The 20,931-nt window shown below is 42.5% G+C and overlaps 2 protein-coding genes and 1 long non-coding RNA gene across 3 annotated transcripts; all 3 read left to right on the top strand.

The window, feature by feature from the left end:
• Positions 1-5,142: 5,142 nt before the first annotated feature.
• On the top strand, positions 5,143-5,943 carry LOC106407833. The gene has a single exon (XM_013848693.1). The coding sequence runs from the start codon at positions 5,143-5,145 to the stop codon at positions 5,941-5,943; it is 801 nt and encodes a 266-aa protein (XP_013704147.1).
• A 21-nt stretch (positions 5,944-5,964) lies between these two features.
• LOC125591891 lies at positions 5,965-6,879 on the top strand. Its single transcript, XM_048766799.1, has one exon. The coding sequence runs from the start codon at positions 5,965-5,967 to the stop codon at positions 6,877-6,879; it is 915 nt and encodes a 304-aa protein (XP_048622756.1).
• Positions 6,880-7,381: 502 nt separating this feature from the next.
• Positions 7,382-11,394, top strand: LOC125591504. The gene is made up of 2 exons (XR_007327583.1): positions 7,382-10,863; positions 10,944-11,394. It is a non-coding gene; the product is annotated as an uncharacterized LOC125591504 (long non-coding RNA).
• Positions 11,395-20,931: the final 9,537 nt, after the last annotated feature.

Raw genomic sequence — 20,931 nt, 5'->3', positions numbered from 1 at the left:
ATCTGAGCAAGACAAATTTTGAGAACCAGCTTGAGAACAAGGAAGTGAAAACGATGAAATAATCGAATTTAAAACATGAGCTGTTGGGTGACCAAGTCGGTTATGCCACTCTTTTGGGGTGATTTTGGCTGAAGTGTTTGCGAAGAAAGATGACATAGTTGAGGAAGACACTGGCCATTCGTTCAACTCGTCTTTAGTTTTGCCTTGGAGTAATGGGCTCCCCAACGTCAGATCCATCACCTGAAAGTAAGCCGGAAATAATTCAATAAAAACTTGATTAGCGTTACATAACTGATAAACAAAGATAAGATTTTTGTGGATATCTGGGACGCAGAGAATATTGTTTAAAAGAATATCACAAGAAGGATAGGGTAATGGTACTGAACCAGTGTGCGTGATAGAGATGCCTGAGCCATCGCCGATCTAAACCATATTGTTGCCATGATAAGGTTGATGAAGGGAGAGGTTCTGAAGATCATTGGTCATATTGTGTGTTGCGCCAGTGTCCATGAGCCACATGGTGTCAGGTTGTGTTGCAGATAGAGCCATAGTAGCCCTTGGTTGCCACGGTGGGTACGCTGTACCAGAGCTCCTGTTACTTGACGGCAGTTGGCGATTGAGAAGCTGAAAACAACGTCGTGCTCTGTGACCATGAGCACCGCAGATTTGACATTTGCCTTGGTAACCTCTGCCTCCAAGTTTATCTTGCCTCGGTGCAGAGTACTGCTCAGACTCTCTGTTTTGGTTCCATTGTTGATGAGACTGACGACATTGATGATCGCGACCTCAAGTGTCTGCGGTATTTGCCATTGATGTCACTCAAATTACCCTAAGGAGTGAATTACTCTCTCAAATAAGAGGTTCAATTGTAGTACTTAGGGATCAAATCTACAAGGAGCTAGGGAACCTAATAAATCTAATCAGAGTGATTAAGCTAGGTTGATTATGTTTAAATGTAAATAGCAAGTTGTGAGCAAGGTAGTTGCTCGATTGGTTTGATTGGGTTTTTGACACTTAAATGAAATAGCTAGACTTAGGGTTTCTATTCAGGTAATCAGAATTATAATCCTACAGATGCTTAACAGTTGTATGCATGATATTATAGAGCTCAATCGCCTATGATCAAACCGATCGGCGTTCGCTTTCTAGGTTTGTCTATTGACCAGATCTAAGTGTCGATCGATTATTCTAGGGGAATATCGATCGATACACCTTTTTCACTGTCGATCGATTATTCCATAGGAATATCGATCGACACGCTCTTAGTCAAGCTTTACGCTCAGGTTGAATAATGCTCACTAGGCTTAATAGATCAGCTTTCGCCTTACTCTAACACTCCTAGCTCAATTAGGACGGATTCAGGGTGAGATTCAAGTGTTAACTTGTTCCTACAACTCCTAGGTCAAGGTTCTAGCTAGCTAAACTAGAAACATGCATTAATGACAATTCTAATGATGAATATCACGGCTAGCAGTTGGGGCTAATCCCTCATAACATATTTGAACCCTAAATCTAACAGTAGAACTAAGACATAGCAAAGAAATTCATAACAACATGAATAAGGTATAAAAACTGCATAGATACAAATCTCTTTGGATCTTCTCTCCAACTCTACTAAAATCCTAGAAAACCTTTTGCTGTGAAAACTAGAAAACAAGAAAGTACACTTTGCCTAAATCACTTTGGCAAACTATAAATATTATGTTAAAAACTCGCCAGGGGCAATCTTGTAATTTGGTGAAGTCTTGGGCTCTAAGTCGGCTGGAACCAAACGGGCTTCTGCGCGCTTCGCTGTCAATCGATGTCACAAAGTGTGCATTGATCGATTATTCCTCTGAATGTCGACCTCTGGTCTTGCTCGATGGTCAGCTCGGATGTCCTCTCCTTTTATCTCCAAAAATGCTTCAAAATCATCACTTTCTTCCAAATCACTCCTTAACCTATAAATATACTAAATAGACTCTAAAGCATAGTAATTAGTTATTAAAACCCTTATAAACCATGGCCAAAAGTGGAAAAAATCAATGGCCTATCAATTCCCCCAGACTTACCCTTTTACTTGTACTCAAGCAAAACATACAGACAGTCTCTCTGAGAAAGGTTTGAAAACAGCAGGGACTCATAGATTTAAAACTCAAAATCATCACCTTAGGAAATCCAAATCTCAGAAGCACATTATACCATATCCTAGTCTAGCAACCAAATTCACATAGTTAACAACTTAGCAAATCCTATCTGACAATCCCCTCTACCAACCTCATTTCTTGCATAAATAAAAGTGTAGACTTTACCTTGGGAGTATCGATCACAAGATGTAAGGATGGTCAAACAAGTATCTTGACCTGCAGGTAAATGGGAGTTCCTTTCCTCTCTCTCTACTAGTTTCTCTCTCAGTCAAAGTCTGCTTTGCTTTTATTGCAAAATCATTGACTAAAATTGGACATGCTTTCATGAATCAAGCTTTAATGGTTTTAGCCACCAAATCATGTTCATTTCATTTTGACCTATATCGTAGGATTATTTGTGGATCAAGCCTTAATGGTTGTAGCCACCAAGTTCTGTTATAATCCTTTACCTATATAATTCTTATGAATCTTTAATGGTTGTAGCCACCAAGTCCTATTCGAATTCTTTTCCTAAATTATCATCTATAATTATATATATACTCTTTCTTTTTATAATCTAAATTTCGAAATAGAGAGCGAGAGGGTGATAAATCTACACAAGGCTTTACCTTCCAGACTTGTTTGAAGAATCTGATCTCATGTATACCAAGCCCCAAGACAAGCAAAGTTGAACTCAGTTAGGTTGGAGGTCAGCTTTGGTTCCTTCAAACATTCTCAGCAAGTGTAACATAGTTGACAAATTGATTCACTTTAGTATCTTTAGTGCTATATGCAACTAGTAAGTCTAGAATGGTGTGGTTGGATACGAATGTAGAACCTCGGCGACCCCGATAGTAAGACCCTCAAGGTCTCCTAAGTTCTGCAAGCTATCAAGGTCCTCCAGGAAGGGGGATTCAGCTGACCAGGAGAGATCTCCAGCGCCGCAGACACCTTCGCCACCAGCGAAGGAACTCGATCTCTGAAGCCCGACTCGAAAAACCCTTCATACACCGGGACCTCATCAAACTCGAAGTCCGAAACTCTGTCTATAGGACCCGGAATCCTAATAACAACGTCATCGGGAAGATGATACTTCGCTCGCCAGTTCGCAACTTCATCCACTCCTATTGACGAAAGAGGGCCCACCGGAGGAAACTCTCCTACCTCTGCGGATGAAGGAGCAAGGTCGACGACCTCGCGGCTAAGATTTTCAACCTCCACGGTGAGGTCTAGCGAAGAACCAGAGGAGTCCATCGATTCTGACGGACTGGCACCCGATCTCTGTTTCTTTCACCTAATCCTACCACCTATGGAAGAAGAGTCTAGGGCAAGATCGGATTTGGGCTTCATCCTAGAGGTCTAAAGAGTAGGATCTAGAGGAGATAAATCGGGAGAAGAGAGAGTGAGAAGGAGATAATACCTAAAAATGGAGAATTGAGCTTGAGTGAATGAAGACCACAGAGAGAGAATAGGAAAGTTGGAAAGCCGCTAGGCGGCAAGAAGCAGAAAGAAGGGTAGAAAACCCTAGGAAGATTCCCACGCGCCACAAGGAGGACGCCACGTGAGGGAGCGAATTCCAAGGTTTCATCATAACCGATCCCTTTTTCATAAACGCGGACCAAAAGACTCTAAGGAACCCCAAACTCCATCAAGAATCTCCCCGTTCGCGCCAGCATTAAAGTCTGCTCCTACGCCAATTCCTCCTCAGGAAACATCAGAGCTATAGGCTCCACCGTCTCCAAGACATCATCAGAAGCCCAAAGCTCCCCGTCCTCGACGAGAATCAGCAGTCTAGACAGCACCAGACCCAGGTCTGATGCAGGGGAAACTAATCATCCCCCGGGTTCAGAGTACGGTTCCGGCCTGAGTGGAACCCGGGATCGCGGGATTACTGGAGTGATGTCCTGCCTAAGGGAAGCCTACCGAGAATGAGCAACTCCAGTTGACTTGAGTGCACAGGTTATTCCCCGAGTTCGATGACGAAATCGAGCAATAAGGGGCAAACTGTTGGGAAAAATACTCAGGTGTTGAATTCCTCCAGACCCCAGGAAGGACACCGGCCTCTGGATCCCCGCTGGAAGGAACCCCAGTTCCTAGGATCCCCGCTAGAAGGAACTCCGGTTCCCTGCTGTGGAGTTTTCCGGGTCCGGTCCCAGAATCACCCCCCTTCCTCCGGGATATGGAAAACTTCCGATAAGGAGAACCTTCCATATTTCCGAATATGGAAGAGTTTAACCTACTCCAACCGACTAAGGCCCGCCTTAGGAAGACTATATAAAGGGAATCCAAACCCCAAAGCAAGGGATCGACACTTCGAGACTTAGAGACTAGAGCTAGACGGCTAGATTTAGGGTTCTTACTCAAATCGTTGTAATCCTAGTTTGTCTACTCAATAAAACGTTTCTTCAAGTCTTTATCTCAAATATATCTCTCCAAATCTATACGAAACAAGCCTTGTCCATCGTTCTATAGTACTCACAAAGATCCTACACAAAAATCCCCTAACAGTTTGGCGCTAGAAGGAAGGGAGTAATCTAAACTACGTGATAATGGCGGTGGATGAGCATGACGAGCTACCCAAAGCTACTCAGAGAGAGGCTGAACTCCAAAGACAAATCGATGACCTGCAAGGTCAAGTAACCGGGTTACATAGAGCTCGGGAAGATACCAATCCCGAACAGTCCTCGGAGTTCCAAATCCTTAAGGAAAAACTCGACGAACACTCTAAGCAACTGCAGCAGAGTGCCGAGAAGCTCAGCCAGCTCGAATCGAAGAATCTTACCCTCCGAGACGAGAACCAAGCCCTTAACGCAGCAGGCAACAAGAACCGTTGATTCCGGACTCAGGTTCGCCCCATGCCGCCTATGGAAACACCTAACTCTGGGGCAGGCATGAATCTCCCAACTGCGGCGCCGGGAGGAGAAGCATCTACGCGAGAAAAGGCTAAGGACACTCAGACCTATGACGGGGAGGACAGCGACTCGGAACCGAGCCTGATAAGGAAGTATCAGACAAAGCAGCGAGAGCGGAGTCTCCCATGATCGCTCACCTTCACCAGATATTCTCCGCTAGGCTCGACACCATGCAATCCATGGTAGAGAGACTCCCAGGGGTAGCTCCCCCTATACGGAAGAGCAACCCCGATTCCTACGCTGACACTCCCTTCACGGATGAGATCACCTTGATCGAGATGCCCCGGAAGTTCTCTTTCTCCAGTATCAGGGCGTATAACGGCACCACTGATCCGGACGACCACGTCGCCCAATACAGACAGAGGATGCTCGCTGTAGCACTCCCCAAAGGGTCACGCGAAGCTACCATGTGCAAAGGTTTCGGCTCCACTCTGACCGGACCTGCTCTGCAATGGTATATCAACTTACCCTCTAGGTCCATAGTTTCCTTCGCAGTTCTCAGCGATAAGTTCGTGGAACAATTCGCCAGCAGCAGAGACCTGGAGAAAACCTCTGACAGCCTCTACGAAATCCTCCAGCATCGAGCGGAACCCCTGAGAGGCAACATAGCCCGCTTCAATCAAGAAAATATGGCTATCCCCGAATGCAGTATCCCCACTGCTATCTCTGCTTTCAAGAGAGGCCTGCTCCCCGACGGAGACCTCTACAAAGAGCTGACCAAATACCAGTGCAAAACCATGGAAGATGTCCTATCTCGAGCCTGGGCGCAGGTCAAATGGGAGGAAGACGTCGCCAGCTGTGCCAAGGCGCAACAAAAGCAAGATCCTAAGACAATCGGACCAGACCGAACCGATCGAGACAAGAAACCCTCTCAAAGACCAGCTAGGGACTCCAGGAATCGAAACCGGGGCAGGTACCAGAACTGACCAATCGAGAAGGCAGAAGGGATGGCAGTGTCCACGTGGCCAGATATCTCTCACCTCTCCATCTCAAGGCCGAAGCTTATCAAAGTTCTGAGGCAGATGGGCCAGCAGGTCAAGTGGCCTCAGAAGATAAAAGCCCCCGACTCTTTCCGGAATCCTGGCTTCTGGTGCGACTTCCACCGAGACCACAGTCACAAAACGGAGGACTGCGTCGCACTAAAGATCGAGCTCAACGAGCTGCTTAGGAAAGAGCACCTCAGGGAGTTCCTTTCCGAGAATGCCAAGAGCCATCTAAGCAAGGAGACAATGGGTAAGCCCACTGAAGCTGCTCCCGTCTCGCCACCGCGACAGGACCGAGTGATCCATGTCATCTCGGGCGGTTTGGAAGTCAGCGGCATAAGCCATGTAGCCACGAAGAAAAGCACCTGGAACGCCAAGCACGGCCTAGAGGCTGCCAAGCCAAAATGGCTGCTCCTAGGGATGGACGAAATAAGTTTCACGGCCAAGGAGAAGGAGAAAGTCCTCACTCCTCATCACGGCGCCCTGGTTATCTCGCTCAATGTAGCGAACTGCCTGGTAAAAAGGATAATGGTGGATAATGGAAGCTCAGGCAACATCATCTTCCAGGCCGCATACAAGGAGGACCTGTGGCTCGAGGAAGGCGCTCTAACTCGTAGGGTAACCCCCCTTATAGGTTTCAGCGGGGAAGTCAAGCAAACCGATGGGGAGATAACCCTCCCCGTATACGCCGAAGGAGTTAACATTTCAACCAAATTCCTCGTGGTTGATTGCGATTCGTCCTACAACATGATCTTAGGACGGCCCTGGATCCACGGAATGGGGGCCGTCCCCTGGGACATAAAGGTGATCAGAGGGGATCAAGAATGTTCCCGCGCCTGCTATCAGACCACTCTGAAAGGACAGACCAAGGTCTTATAGCAACCGGCTCATCACACCGAGGAACCGAAGGTAGAAGAAATGGATAAGGTGAGATCAGACCCGGTATCTCAAGATCGGCTCCAAGCTCCCCCCGGAGAACCTCAAGTCCATAAGCTCATCATGGCCCTTCAGAAAGTGGGGCATGGATATCGTTTAGGGATTTTTGTGTACAAGCGATCCATGCTCAGTTCTACAGAATGATAGGAGGGAAGAGACTGGTTGTCATAGTGCTTTCTCCCGCTTAGGTGGTTGATGAACCCGAAGGTCTTGCTCAAGGGATACTGCCATATGTCGTCGGTGTCTTAGTAGCCGCCGGGGAGATTGATCGTTAGGCAGGGACTGCCTATCCATGGTGAAGGCCACAGGGTCTTCTAGATCTGTATTTGATGGTCCCGCCTATCAGAGGGCGGTCCTTGAGGAACCGTGGAAGGTGTTTGGGATTTATAGCTGATTCCTTCAGGGGGGATTGCCTACGTACCCTTCAGGGAGGGATCAAGCCGTTCGTAGTTCATGTATTGATGGAGGCGTGGAGCCTGGATGGGCATGTGGCCTTGTTGGGCACATGGACTTATGAGCACGTGGCTCTGTAGGTGATAGGAATCATCTGTTCTAGGGGGCGCATGGCCGGAACAGATAGTGGAGTAGTCGATATGCTGCAGGGAGCATGGAGCTTCGATATGCTTTGATGAGCATGGAGTGTCCCTGTCGGTGAGCTGGAGATCGTGGCCTGGGCCAGTATGTGGAGTGTAGGCTTGCTGCAGAGAGCATAGGACGTCATCTTCATGGTAGTAATCGCCGGGATCAGCCTGTCATAGACCTCTCGTAGGAGAAGGTCTTCTCGGGGTGAAATATAGCCTTGGCGGCTGTCAAATTCGTGAGCTCTGGAGATGGATGTTTTCTCTCATAGATGGACGTGGTCCCCCCTTCTTTAGGTTTAGAAACCTATTTTTATAGTGGAAGTCGTGCCTTTCTCTTAGGGTTTGGAAATATTCCATATATCCTTAGATAATAGAATATTTCCATTCTTCTCAAGGGCGGCTTATCATATTAGAATACTTCCTCTTTCTCTTGGATTTAGGAAGATTCCTTCTTCTCTAAGTTGGTTACCTGATAAATGGAAGATTTCCATTTATCTTAAGGCAGGAGAAAGCACTTGGCCTGGAAGACGAAGGAAGGTCCTAGACTCGGGGACAAGGACCCGTGACCGGAGGCAGGACCCAGACCTGGGGGCAGGGACCCAGGACCCAGAGGCAGGAACCCGGACCTGGGGGCAGGGACCCAGGACCCAGAGGCAGGAACCCGGACCCTGGGGGCAGGGACCTAGAAGACGGAAGATGGAGTAATCTCTTCATGGAATATTTTTCCCCAACAGTTTGCCCCTTATTTTCTGGCTTCATGTTTGAAGGCAGGAAATAGCATGACTTTCTTCATAAGACTTTATAAGTTACACTGTAGTATCACGCTGCCTTGTCGGTCATTCTCAAATGCACTTGCGCTCGGTGTAAAAGGATTTGCAGTCTGGTTGGAGATGTATGACCTTTGATTTGGATGACTTGTAAGACTTTCTTCTTCTGCTTTATAAAGATGAGACGTTGCCCCCATGGTGGGGATAGGCCGGAGTTGGCCGAAAGTTTGATGGAGAAGCCGGGAACATCGCCCTAAAGGGTGATGCTTCTGATCATACCTGAGGTGCTTGTGCGGCTTCTGTAGCTATACTCGGCCTCAGCTTAGGCAGGGCTCTCTGGTTCCACGAATCGTGTTGAGGAGTGTATTGGTCAGTACCCAGGAATTCTGAGAGGGAGAATCTTGGCGAGGCTAAGGATCAGGAGGACGAAGAGGTTGAATAAGACACGGAGGCCGAAACTGAGGATCCTCATGCTTGATTCAATTGGCCTTAATTGTGCCTCTCGAGCTTGTAAAGGCTGTAATGGACTTTCGGGAGGGTCTCCATGCCGGTCTCCTTGTTGCGTTTAGCATACTTGATGCTCTTTGACGTGTTGATGTTGTAGCTGTAGCTTCTTGCCTCGTCTCAGGAGTGTACCTTGACTTTTGGTAGGTGGGACGTTCAGCATGTTTGTCTTGGTGCCTGGAGATAACCTAGTTGATTCTTGGTACCAGAGTAGATCTCTTGGACTTGTTGTTTGCGGCGAGCAGTAATTTCCACGCCGACTAAGGAAGGTGGAGATACTAGTTGAACTCTGCCATTGATTCTTCGCCACTCTCAATTATGTAGTACTGCAATCTGCCCCCGGAAGTAAACCACAATCAATGCTGGGATAACCTTGCATTGTGCTCTCATGGAATCTGGAGGATCCTGGGCATGCTCTCCCAAAATTTGAAGGTTGAGAGGTACATTCTTCTGAAACCCATAGGTTCGGGGACGTGATTCTTCTTAAACTGGAGGTTTGTGGGAACCGAAATTCGCACTGTCGATTTTTCGTTTAAATTAGGAAAGTTAGGAAAACCCTAATTTCCCAGAGGTTCCCGGATATCTGCTAAACCACACGCCAAGCAATCAGAACACGCAAGTAAAGGCGAAAGGAAATAAGAAATCATAAAAGAGAGCAAAAGGAGTTTTATTCCGAATTCGCGTATGAGCTTTACAACAAGGTAGAAGCCTCGCTATGAGAGCTATTGGCGAGATTCCTAGTTCTAACAACCTAAGACTTCAAAACCTAGTTGAGTCGCAGCTCGAAATAACAAAAACGAAAAGTTGCCTAATTGCTCTAAGTGCTAAGTTTGCACTACAAGAAATATGAGTATTAGTAGCAGTTCGCGGTAGCACGAATTCACGAACTGCCACCGAAAGTCCCAAAATCTTAGCACTACTCTATTATAGCACTAAATTTGCGTTAAGATAAAATTTCATTAAGCGGGAAAGCAAAAATCATTATAGGTGAAAAAATATTTTGGAGCCAACACTTGGTCAATTTTGGGTTTCCTTTACATTTTTGTGTTAAAAAAAAATAGGTTTCTTATCTCTTTGATAAAAAAAAAAAAACTTTCTTATCTCTAGTCGTCTCTGTCCCTCTCGAGTCTCATCTCTGCGTTTCCCCCTTTACTCCATCTCGAGCTCCACCACTCTGTGGTCTCCACTCACCCACAATCGAACAAGGTGGCGCCTCTTGTCCACTCTCGAGCCTCACCGCCGTGCTATTCTCATCAATCCACCGTGCTCTGCTTCACACCGCAACAGTCTGGCCGTCGTCGCCACGTCGGAGCTCTCATCCATCGCAATCCATCACTGTGTCCGTGACCAAACGACACCACGATAGCACCTGCTCCAAATCAAGCTTCTCTGGCGCGTTCTTGCTTCAACGGAATCATGCCTCACCGTCGGAATCAAAGTGGAGAAGAGAAACAATGGCGTTTCGACAAAAGGTTTGGCTTTTTCAAACCTTTTCAAAAGAGCTTTGAGATGTCTCGTTTTCGAAAATCGATTTGTGGTTCTTGTTGTCTCTATACGTTTTCAATCAATCATTATAGGACTCATACAACTTCGAAATCGATTCTGGGTTAAGTCTCTGCGTTTTTGTTCCTTCTTTTACTCTGTCTCTTTGCGTGAATCTATGAGTGACTGTGAAATCTTAGAGTAGCACTGCCTCTGTTTCCTTTCATTTCTCTGCGTGAATCTATGAATTATATCGTCAAGTTTCTGTTCAAGAACCGGATTAAATAACCCACTTGCTTACAGGTGCTGCTACCAAGTAGTGGGCATTGGAAGATGGTACTAACTCTGTCGCTATGGCTAAGAGAAGTAGGTACATATATATGTGTTATCTTTGCTCGTTTCTCTTTATTGAGTGAGTTCCTGATTTTTCATTGCTGAAACTACAGTGAGAGCCAACTTTGAGTTTTTGAAGAAACTTGGAGTTGATTGGTGGTGTTTCTACACCTGAGGTGCAGGTGGAGTTCTTCTTGTTTACGACATCAGCAGACAGCAGACTTTTCAGAGCATTGGTAGATGGCTGAACGAGCTGCACAGTAAGTAACATCACACACAAATATTCATCTCTTTCTTTTCTTATACTAAATAATCTCATCTCTTAATGCAAATATTGCAGCACACTCGGACATGAACGTTGTGACGTTCTTCGTTCATTCGTTACGAATTGGAGTTGATTGGTGGTGTTGTGTTTTACTTGTCTCTTGACAGGTGGTGTTGCGGAAACGCCTTGCCCATATCAAAAGAGAAGTTGATAAAAAGATGGTGGAGAAGAGAAGTTGGTTTCTTGTGTTCTTCTGTGTCAAGCTTTGATCTGAGTTAAGTGAGATTCGGTTTGGATTAGATGGTGAAGGAAACAGAGTAATATGATGTGCTCGGCGTTAGCCCAAGTGCTACTGAGTCTGAGATCAAGACTCAGTTTGTTTATGACTAGATTTGATGGTTATATGTTCTTTTATGGAGTTCGTGTGTTTCATGTATTGATTTTGTATGTTTTGATTCTTTGATGGAAAAACATGTGGTATTATATGATTTATTTGTGTTTTATTAGAGTAAATTATATTTATTAATCTTATTGCAATTATATTATAAACATTATGCTTAAAAATTAAATTATCATTTTACAAATTTAGGGATATATAATTTTAACAAAGTGACTAGCTAGATTTATTTTTAACCTCTATACCCTAAATATATTTTTAATTCCTAAACCCTAAAATTAATCATAAAATATAAATTTTAAACTTTAAGAATTTATATGAATCAATATAAATATACTAATGTAACCTGAATCCATCTAATACCTTAAACTCTAACCTTCAAACTTAGATAATATAACAATGCAAAACTGATTTTATATAATTAATTAGATATAAAATCATCATTTATTGTAAAATAATTGTATTTTTAATTTATATGATTGAGTGTAAAATTAAAAGATAAAAATTGATTAATTAGAGTTTTGTTTTAAAATATTTATATATATATACTAGTTTAGGGGTTCATATGTTTAGTGTGATACTATTATATCAAGTTTGGCGTAGTCAAACCTTAAACCCCTAAACTTTGCTCCAAACCCTAAACCCCAGAACTTAACCTTAAACTATAGACATATATCATAACCCAAATTAGTCATATACACTAAACTCTAACTAAAAATCTTAAAATTTTAAATGTATATCATACCACAGATCATATACCCTAAATCATACTTATATCATAAACTCACATCTTTAATCTCTAATTTTAAATATAAAAATAATATAAGTAGTTGTTAAAAAAAAAAAAATTATATAACCAGTTGTTACAAAAGTTAAATTTTAAAATCTTAACCTCATACTTATATAGCTAAACTCTGAATCCATACTCCAAATTTCAAACCATATATAATAAACATAACCTTTAAACTTTAAATTTTAATATTTTAGTTCACATTTAATCATATACTTCATTCTAAATCTTAACCCTAAACCATAAACCAAATACCTCATATTAACATATATCATAATACATTAAATCTTAATTTTTAAATAAATTATATTCATACAAGAAAAACATACTACTCCAAACTAACAAAATTTCACATTATACATTTACAAAATAAAATTAAACCACCAAATAATAAACCAAAAAATACAATCTAATATTTTCAGTCAAACCCTAAACCATATATATATATATATCATACCCCAACCAAATACCTCAACGTATAATATTAATTAATAAATTTTTAAAACTAAACCGTAAAATATTGATTATAAAATCTTCGTTTTATTCAAACATCAATTTTAAAAAGTTAAAAACCAAAAGTCATCAAAATGATGAAAATAGAACAACAAAAGATAAAAACAAAGAGAAATTCTATTGGATAACTAATAAATAAAAAGGAAAATTACAGGTCAATCCGCTCTCATCACGCGGATCACTCTCTGAGCCGTATGATACAAATAGATCAATGGATGAGATTTTCTTATTTTCTTTTTTCTTTTTTCTTTTTCTTTTTTTCTCTATCTCTCTTTCTCGCTCTTATCTTCACAGATCTTTTTTTTAGATCTCTCCACCTTCGACAAATCTCTTTTATTTTACAGATCTCTTTTTCTTAATCATCTCATACACACACATCACTGTCTTACTCTCCTAACCTCACTCACACACGATTCATCTCACAGACATCTCTCTGTTTCACTCTCATAATCTCTCTGTCTCACGCACGACACATCCCCAACCATCTTCTTCAGAAAGCGACGGTGGAGGCGCCAAAGCAATGGTGGAAGCTGCGGCAGACTCGTCTCTGGTCAAGCACTGCGTTGGCTTCACCTCCTCACCACCACCACCACAGGTCAACTCACTTCACCTTCCTCTTATCTGCTCTCTTGTTCATCTTCTTATATATTTATGATTGATTTTGTTTTGTTTACAGATTTATTAAGGAGCAAGGGAAGGAGAAGCAGTGGTGTGACATAGCGGCGTTTCCGGATCAAGCGTGGTGCGGCGGTGAGGTGGTGGTCGTGCGGTGGAGATGCGAGCATCATGGTCGGCGGAGACAGAAGAAGAATGTAGTTTGGTGGCCATATTAGGTTTAGTTAGGGTTAATTAGTTAACCAATTTGTAATTCTAAACCAATTTGTAATTGTACCATTTTGTAATTGTAAACCATGTAAACCAAAATTCAATTTATGAAAATACCAATTTATTGTTACAAAAAAAAAATTATTATTTTTCATTAACTAAACCGATTTAATTATAAATTAATCTATAATGTGTTTTTATAAAAAGAAATTAAATGTATATTCTGGATAATTTTTTTATAAATAAATATATATATTCAGTGGCACAGAAAATGTGTTATTAAAAATAATGTTGCAACATGACCAAAATGCCATAGAAATCTACGTAATAGCAAGAAAAATGTGTTATAAAATATGTTATTATAGGAAGAAATTAACGTTACAACATCTCTATTATTTATAGCACACGGAAAACGTTACGATAGATGGGGGTCTATTATAGCTGCGGCTGTCACGGCGTTCTTCGAAACGCTACGAAAACGATATGATAGCGTTTTTCGGGTGCTACTAATGCCGATTTTTCTTGTAGTGTTGCTCTGAAAAAGTTCTCTTCTCCATGCCTCTCGCCTAGGACTCCTTATATACTCCTCCAGGGTCGGTTTAAGCTTTTCCCCTTCTACCCGTAAGCCGTCTTAAGTGAAAAATGGAGATATTCCATTTTTTCCGAATGTTCAAGTTTATCTTCGGAAACTTCACATTTATCTGCGGAAACTTGACATTTATCTTGCCTGACGAACCAAGCATAAACCGTCATAGGGTTTATGGGCTTTTGGTTAAGTAATCGTAAGTGGGCTTCGAGTTGCATTTTAGGTCTCTTTGGAACGTCTATCGACTCGAAACGTTTATTACAGTTTCTTCGATAAAAACAAACTTCCCGCGGTTTTTATCGTAAAGTTTTACTAATGACTCTAATTGATTAGGAACAAGGAATGATTAAGCTGTGGCCTACGAGAGATATAATTAGATGAGAATGCATGGATTCGCGTCGTATCGACGTTTGGGAGAGTCCGGTCACTATGTAGCAACCGAGCCGTGTAGATGCTCGTGGGTCGTTGATGAGATTCTAGCGTGCAGTTAGACGAGTTAGGCAAGATAGGCATGTTGGACGAATTTTGTATCCGAAGATTCGTAGACAAACATTGACGAAGAAAAACTTATGCATATAAAGAAAAGTTTTTTTTTATTGGGGTTGTGCCTTATGAAGGCTGCCTACGTACCCTTGTTGAAGGGATCAAGCCTTTCGTAGTTCGTTTTGGAGTTACAATTTTTATGACATGTTTTCCAGTGAGACCTTTTACGGTCCGGTTATGTTGCCGTTGATAGCATTTTATATGGGTGTAGAGGGAAGACTACGAGTTGTCATCTCGTAATCTAACTCTGTGTGAACTTGCGGGATTTCTGAAGACGCTAGAATATTAGCCAAGAGACAAATTTTTGGCTCGTATCATGGTGTTTGATACTATGCCTATAGATGTTAGAGATCAGTGTGCTGGGTTTAGGGCAAGACCTAGGTCTAATCACGGCTTTATGGGGTGCGATGACTACTTCGACTTACGTTTCCCGTATCGTTTTTGACCTGATTCCGTCCCGCTTTAAAGTCCGTGATATGTTATCGGCTTTCATGACTTGTATGGTAGGAATCCAGCATCTCTTCGAGGACAATTTTTAAGTCTCCCGAAAGTGCTGACCAAAATTTTGGATTTTTTATATAGCTCTATTACCCTTGTGTCGGGTGTTCGAGAGCTACCTCTACGAGATGGCTTAGTCTGTTTAGGAGGTTGAGAGTTTGTTGTCATCAGCAACAAACTTATCGGTAGCTATTACCTTTTTGACTCCTCGCGAAGGATACATGTTTGAGAAGATGTTAGTGCGTATGACTGTTTGGTCTTCCAAGAAGGTGTTTTTATCGAGGAAGGTATTTTTGTCAAAAAAACTTATTCTTCAAGCGTCTCCGACGTCTCGCGATACTGAAGGTTGGTTTTTCTTTTGCATGCCGCGTTTTCGTGGTTGAAATGTTTGCGGGCTTGAAGATGTTTCTGGGTGTTGCAAGAGTTTAATCTTAACCCTACGTCGGAGAAACATTTTTGGTTTGTCTGCGGATGTTAGCAGCCAAAACTGTTATTGCTATTCGGATGCTAATAGTTTGATTTACGATCAAAGAATTAGGACCGAGCGGTCGCGTAAATTTTTCCATGGGAAGAAGCGTTTTCCTTCACAGTGCTTTGTGAAGTGTTGGCCTTCCGAGATCTATTTTGTGCATTTTTGAGGATTGCTCGTATAGCTCTAGGAGCTTTGTTACGAATTTTTCCTTACATGTCGCGTATTATGGGTAAAACATAGCGGGCTTAAAGTTAATTGTGGAGTGTATCGAACTTGGTCGATTGTCGACAAGTTTAGGTTTTCCGTTAACCGTTTGGTTGTTAGGACTGAGTTTCGTTACGAAGAATTTATCATATGATTTCCGACTGTGGGCTATACGATAATTATTATCTTAATAGTCACACGACGTTTTTAGACAAATCGTAGATTGTCGTTTAGCCGTTAAGTGATGGAGCGTTGGTTTCTCAAATAGTTTGGCTTGGCGTGAAGGATGTGTTCACTAAGATAGCAAAGGACGTTGTAGGTCAAGGATTAGACCATGGTACTTTCGTGTTAACATTAAGGTCATGTTAGTTTACGATCGTCCTTAAAGGGGATGCCAAATTTTGGTTTGGACCTTTACGGGAAGGCGTAATTAACCGAGGGCCAAAGAGCGCTTGTCAAGACTGATAGGCCAAGTTTGTCGGATTTATCGGTGTTAAGATAGCCGATAGTCATAGAAAACGGTTCTCCGCTTTATGTTTCAGTTATACGATGAATGTTTCGTATAATGTTACCTATAGTCTTATGAAAATTGATTCGTTTTTGTTTAAGGAAGACGTAGCCTAAGAGGTTTGATGCAGAACCAGTGCGGAGTCAGTTGCGAGATGATTGCCTGCTCGGATGTGACCGAGGGGAACGAAACGCAGAAGCCAGTGAGCCGCATGGCTAAAATATGAGATCTATTAAATCGTAATGCGAAGAGATCTCTCTTTAGATTGATCATCCAAAGTCAGATTTTACAGCTTTGTATATTCTATACGAAAAAATATTTCTTCGTAAAACCTATTATGTTTGCTTTTGAAAGTTTCTTCGTATGACTTGATCTGATTGTACGAGGGAAAACGGCCAATTAATACATCAACAGAGAACTGCGGTCCCGATCAGTACATACACTCCATACCTCTGTTGATGTATGAATTGGCCGTTTTCCCGATTGTACGAAGGATTTTTCGCATAAGTAATGGGCGACCGGTTGTACGAAGGTTGTAAATCGTTGATACGTATACACATGTCAAAGTAGCGTTGCTTCTGCGGGTTTTACGAGAAACATTTCTGCTTTGATTTTGATTTTTGGTGAAAGTTGCTTGAAGTTACTCATGGAGGGTTACCGAAGTTTATTTCACTATGTTCTAGTTGCAGAACGTTTTTCATAGGCTTTTGAGAGGATTCTCATGACATATTCGTTTCTGGAACGAATTGGTCAACCAGTGGTAGATCTAGCCAATGATCGGGAAGAAATTTTCCCTTTAATGTCCCCGCTGCTACTTTTATTCTCAAGCTTTCTTCGACGCAAATATTTTCGATGCATTACCGTGATTCACTTGGTTCAATGGACACTGAAGAAATGCTTTGATGCTTGAAGATTTCTCGTAAAATTTTTTATACGAAACTGGCTTTATAAATCCGGAGAGGGTTTCAAGACTTTGGCTAATCGTCGAGTTTCAGTTTGATATTGGTACAGGTTTTCTATACGCATGATTGCGACAACAAATGCTGTATAGTCTTTGAGATTATGTTCATGATCGTCTGGATATGTTGCTGGCGTTTAGACAAATTTTTGATTGTCGTTTGCCTATTTGGGACGATTTGCTTTGACGAAAGCGTTTTCTTGACGATTTGCAAAAGTTTTTGAAGTTTGGGAGTATACAAGTATAGTATAAGTACCTACTCCCCCATTTTTTACGAAAGAAAACGGTTGAACCGATACTTTGAAGGGTTGTGTACGTTTCTTCTTCCGAGGTTTGGAATGATTGACAATCAGGGTCGATTTAAAGACGACGCTGGGACTGTGATTTGGTTGTTTCCAGGTTGACGACTAGGAATATGTCGGGTTTGAGAAAATCGCTAGAAACGAATCGGTTTTAAGATGACGTTCATGTATCTAGTTTTTTCTCTCTTTAGGAAGCGAGCTGGATATGCGTGGCGATCGTTTCTCGATTTTCAGAGAGTTTAGATCGGTTTGCAAGATCTGGCTGAACAGTTATGGAACGATATACTGAGACCGGAAAATTGCCTAAGACTTAGTTCGCTAGACTATCCACCTAGGTTTTAAGTTCCCTAAAGTTCTACGGCAGTCTCAAAGGCGTTTCTTAGTAATTTCCTACGAAAATTCTAAGCCTGATTTCAAGTCGGAAATACCTTAGTTCTCTCAAAGATTCGGGTTAGCCTCTTCTCCGTTTTGCTTGCTCATTTGCCCTTACTCTTTTCGTGTCTCTCTGCCCACTTCAAATATCAAGAATATTGATTCTTCCTAGACTTCTCTGCTTTCCTGGCCGCGTTTAGGCTGCTGCCAATCTTGCGATTTTCGTGATCCATGTTTCAATCTTAGTATCATTGGATTTACGAAAATGAATAAGCATCTCGTCGAAAACTTTTTAGCGTTTTAGGAATAGCCAGGGACGATCAAGGGATGCCAAGGATGATCAGGAACACTCGCCAGGTGATGGGGCTTTGGCGACAGATCAAGGCGTGAGAGGTAGGATGGTGAGACCGTGGAGAGAGGTGGATGGGCGAATTTTGATTCGGATTTCGCTTCATCTCTTTCCTTATCCGAGATTCTTTTTCTACGATCGTTGTTAGATTTTCGAAGGTTGTCAAATGTTGCCAACTTTAGTTTTACGAAAGTTTTTTCTGAAAAATAATATCGAGTTTAATATTACGAAAGTTATTCTGCAGAATGTTATCGATTTTAATTTTATGAAAGTTGTTTCGTAAAATGTTGTCGAGCTTAATTTTTGTAAAGGTTATTTTGCAAGATGTTGTCGAGCATAACTTTTATGAGATTTATTCCGTAAAGAAGTTTTCAAGTTTTGGTTGTACGAGAGCCGTGACGAGGTTAATTATTGCAACCAAGTTTAATCAGAAGTTTTTCTCATATCCGTGGGATTGATCCGTGGAAGTTTCGAGTAGTTTTTTCCGAAGTAAGATTTAGGTGACAAACATCGACAAGTCGCGGAATTTGTTACTATGGAAGTGATACTTGAATTCTTAGAAAATCTTAGGCTTCAGAAGACGTTTTAGCGGTGGGGATACGATCTCCCGTTTTGCTTTATTTAGTCTTCGTCAGCCGTTTTAGGTTTTGAGTGATTCTATGAAAATCAACTTCTTTTCTCTGAAAGTTATTTGGAAGAAGTACAGCCGTGGGGGTTTCGTAACCGATTTGCTGCGCTTCCTTTTTCTACGATTAATCTAGGGTTTTCCCGAAAGATATTCGGAATAAGTACAGCGGCGAGTATGTACCCGATTTGCTGTGCTTCCTTTTTCCGCAAGATAGTCGGAAAAAGTACATCGGTGAGTTATGTACCCGATTTACTATGCTTCCTTTTTCCGCGATTAACCTAGGGTTTTTCTGCGGTTTTGGGGAGAGGAAGTTTTACTTTTCCGAAAAGTTTTCGGAAAAGTGTTTTGGTAAAACCCTTACACGTTGAGATTTAGTTCAGTAATGAGCCAAACTTACGGGGTTTGATAAGATTTATCGTTTCCCTTTATGTTTGTTTAGAAAGAGAAATCGCGAGCTCGTTTCATTGCACTTCCTGTGGCGAAAAGTCGCGGCCAGGTTTTCGATTTTCTCAAGAACTGTGGCGTTTACGTAAGCATTGGCCATAGGCGCAGTGGCGGCTGGAGTTGTCTTACCAGTGTTGTTGCGAACTGCGATTTTTTCTTTCGTATTTCTAGACATTTTTTTATCAAGCGTTTTGCGGCTATGAGTTAGAGTAATCCGTACCCCCCCCCCCCTCCTTCTAGCGCCAAACTGTGGGAACCGAAATTCGAACTGTCGATTTTCGTTTAAATTAGGAACGTTAGGAAAACCCTAATTTCCCAGAGGTCCCGGATATCTGCTAAACCACGTTCGCAAAGACCAACGTTCCACATCGCTCGACGCAGCAGCTTTCACGTCGACTGATTCTCGCACCAAACCGTCGACCGACATCCAACCTTCATCATCGACCGATCTACATCGTTTGACATCGATCGATACTACACCGCGCACATCGATCGATCATCAGCCGCGAAACATGGTTGCGATTGTTATTCTCAGACATGACGAGAATGGAAACCTGTATGACCAGGCTGGTCATCTGCGTAATGCAACAGGTCAGAAATAAGACGCTTAGGGGAATGTAATCCCTGATACTGATGCTACAGGAGCTGCTCAACCTGTAGAAGAGGCTGCTCGACCAAGGGCACTGGCTGACTACAATCGTCCAGATGAGTACTACGCCAACAGATCAACTATTCGACTTCCAGAGATTCAGAAGCAGAATTTCGAGCTGAAGCCTCAGTACTACACACTCGTGTCACAGATACCCTACTCTGGGTTACCGAACGAGCATCCTATGGACCATTTAGAGAGGTTCGAGGATCTTATCGCTGCTATTCGTATGGATGGAGTCCCCAAGGACTACCTATTGTGCAAGTTCTTCAAGTATTCTCTGGCTGGAGAAGCGATGCACTGGCTTAAGCAGCTACCCACAGGATCTCTTACATCCTGGGCCGCCATCAAGAATGCTTTCTTGCCAAATTTCTTTGATGAGGCACGCGCTGAAGACTTGAGGAGCAAAATCGCTACATTCGCGCAGGAGACTGGAGAGTCTTTCAAAGATGCGTTGATCAGATTCACGTTCTTCCAGCGAGACTGTCCAGACCACGGATCCAACGAAGTGCAACTGCTGAGCACTTTCTTCAGAGGTATCGCCTTGAGGTATCAGATGGCTCTTGATACAGCTAGCGATGGAAACTTCAACACCAGGAATCCTGTGGAGGCTGTGAGACTGATAGAAAATCTAGCAAACAGCAGCAGCACCAAGAACACTGACTTTGAGAGGAAGAAGTCTGTTGCATCCCTAGGGAAGGAGCAGATGGACGAAGTTAGAGAAAAGTTAGATGTGGTTCATGAGCTTCTTAGGAAGCAGGTCTGCTCAGCTGAAGGAGAAGAAGATGTGAACTACATTGGAGGTACTGGATTTCAGAGGTTTGGAAACCAGGGTGGAAACAGAAACTTCTTTGGCAATGGTCAGAGGAGTAACCAGAGTTCACAGTTCCAGAAACCTTTCAGCAACAACAGCAGAGGCTATGGAAACTCATTCTACCAGAATCCACCACCACAGACTCAGGAAAGCAAGATTGAAGCGATGCTTGACAGAGTTCTGGAAGGACAGCAACAACTCACTGTGGATT

The sequence above is a fragment of the Brassica napus genome, chromosome C8, assembly GCF_020379485.1.
Source record: "Brassica napus cultivar Da-Ae chromosome C8, Da-Ae, whole genome shotgun sequence".
In the NCBI taxonomy this organism is placed as follows: Eukaryota; Viridiplantae; Streptophyta; class Magnoliopsida; order Brassicales; family Brassicaceae; genus Brassica; species Brassica napus.
The sequence above is the reverse complement of the archived record's forward strand: the minus strand, read 5'-3'. Positions and strand labels throughout refer to the sequence as shown.

Coding starts and splice junctions, on each gene's coding strand:
- LOC125591891 (XM_048766799.1), top strand. CDS start 5,965: ATGGCAGTGTCCACGTGGCCAGATATCTCTCACCTCTCCATCTCAAGG.
- LOC106407833 (XM_013848693.1), top strand. CDS start 5,143: ATGATCGCTCACCTTCACCAGATATTCTCCGCTAGGCTCGACACCATG.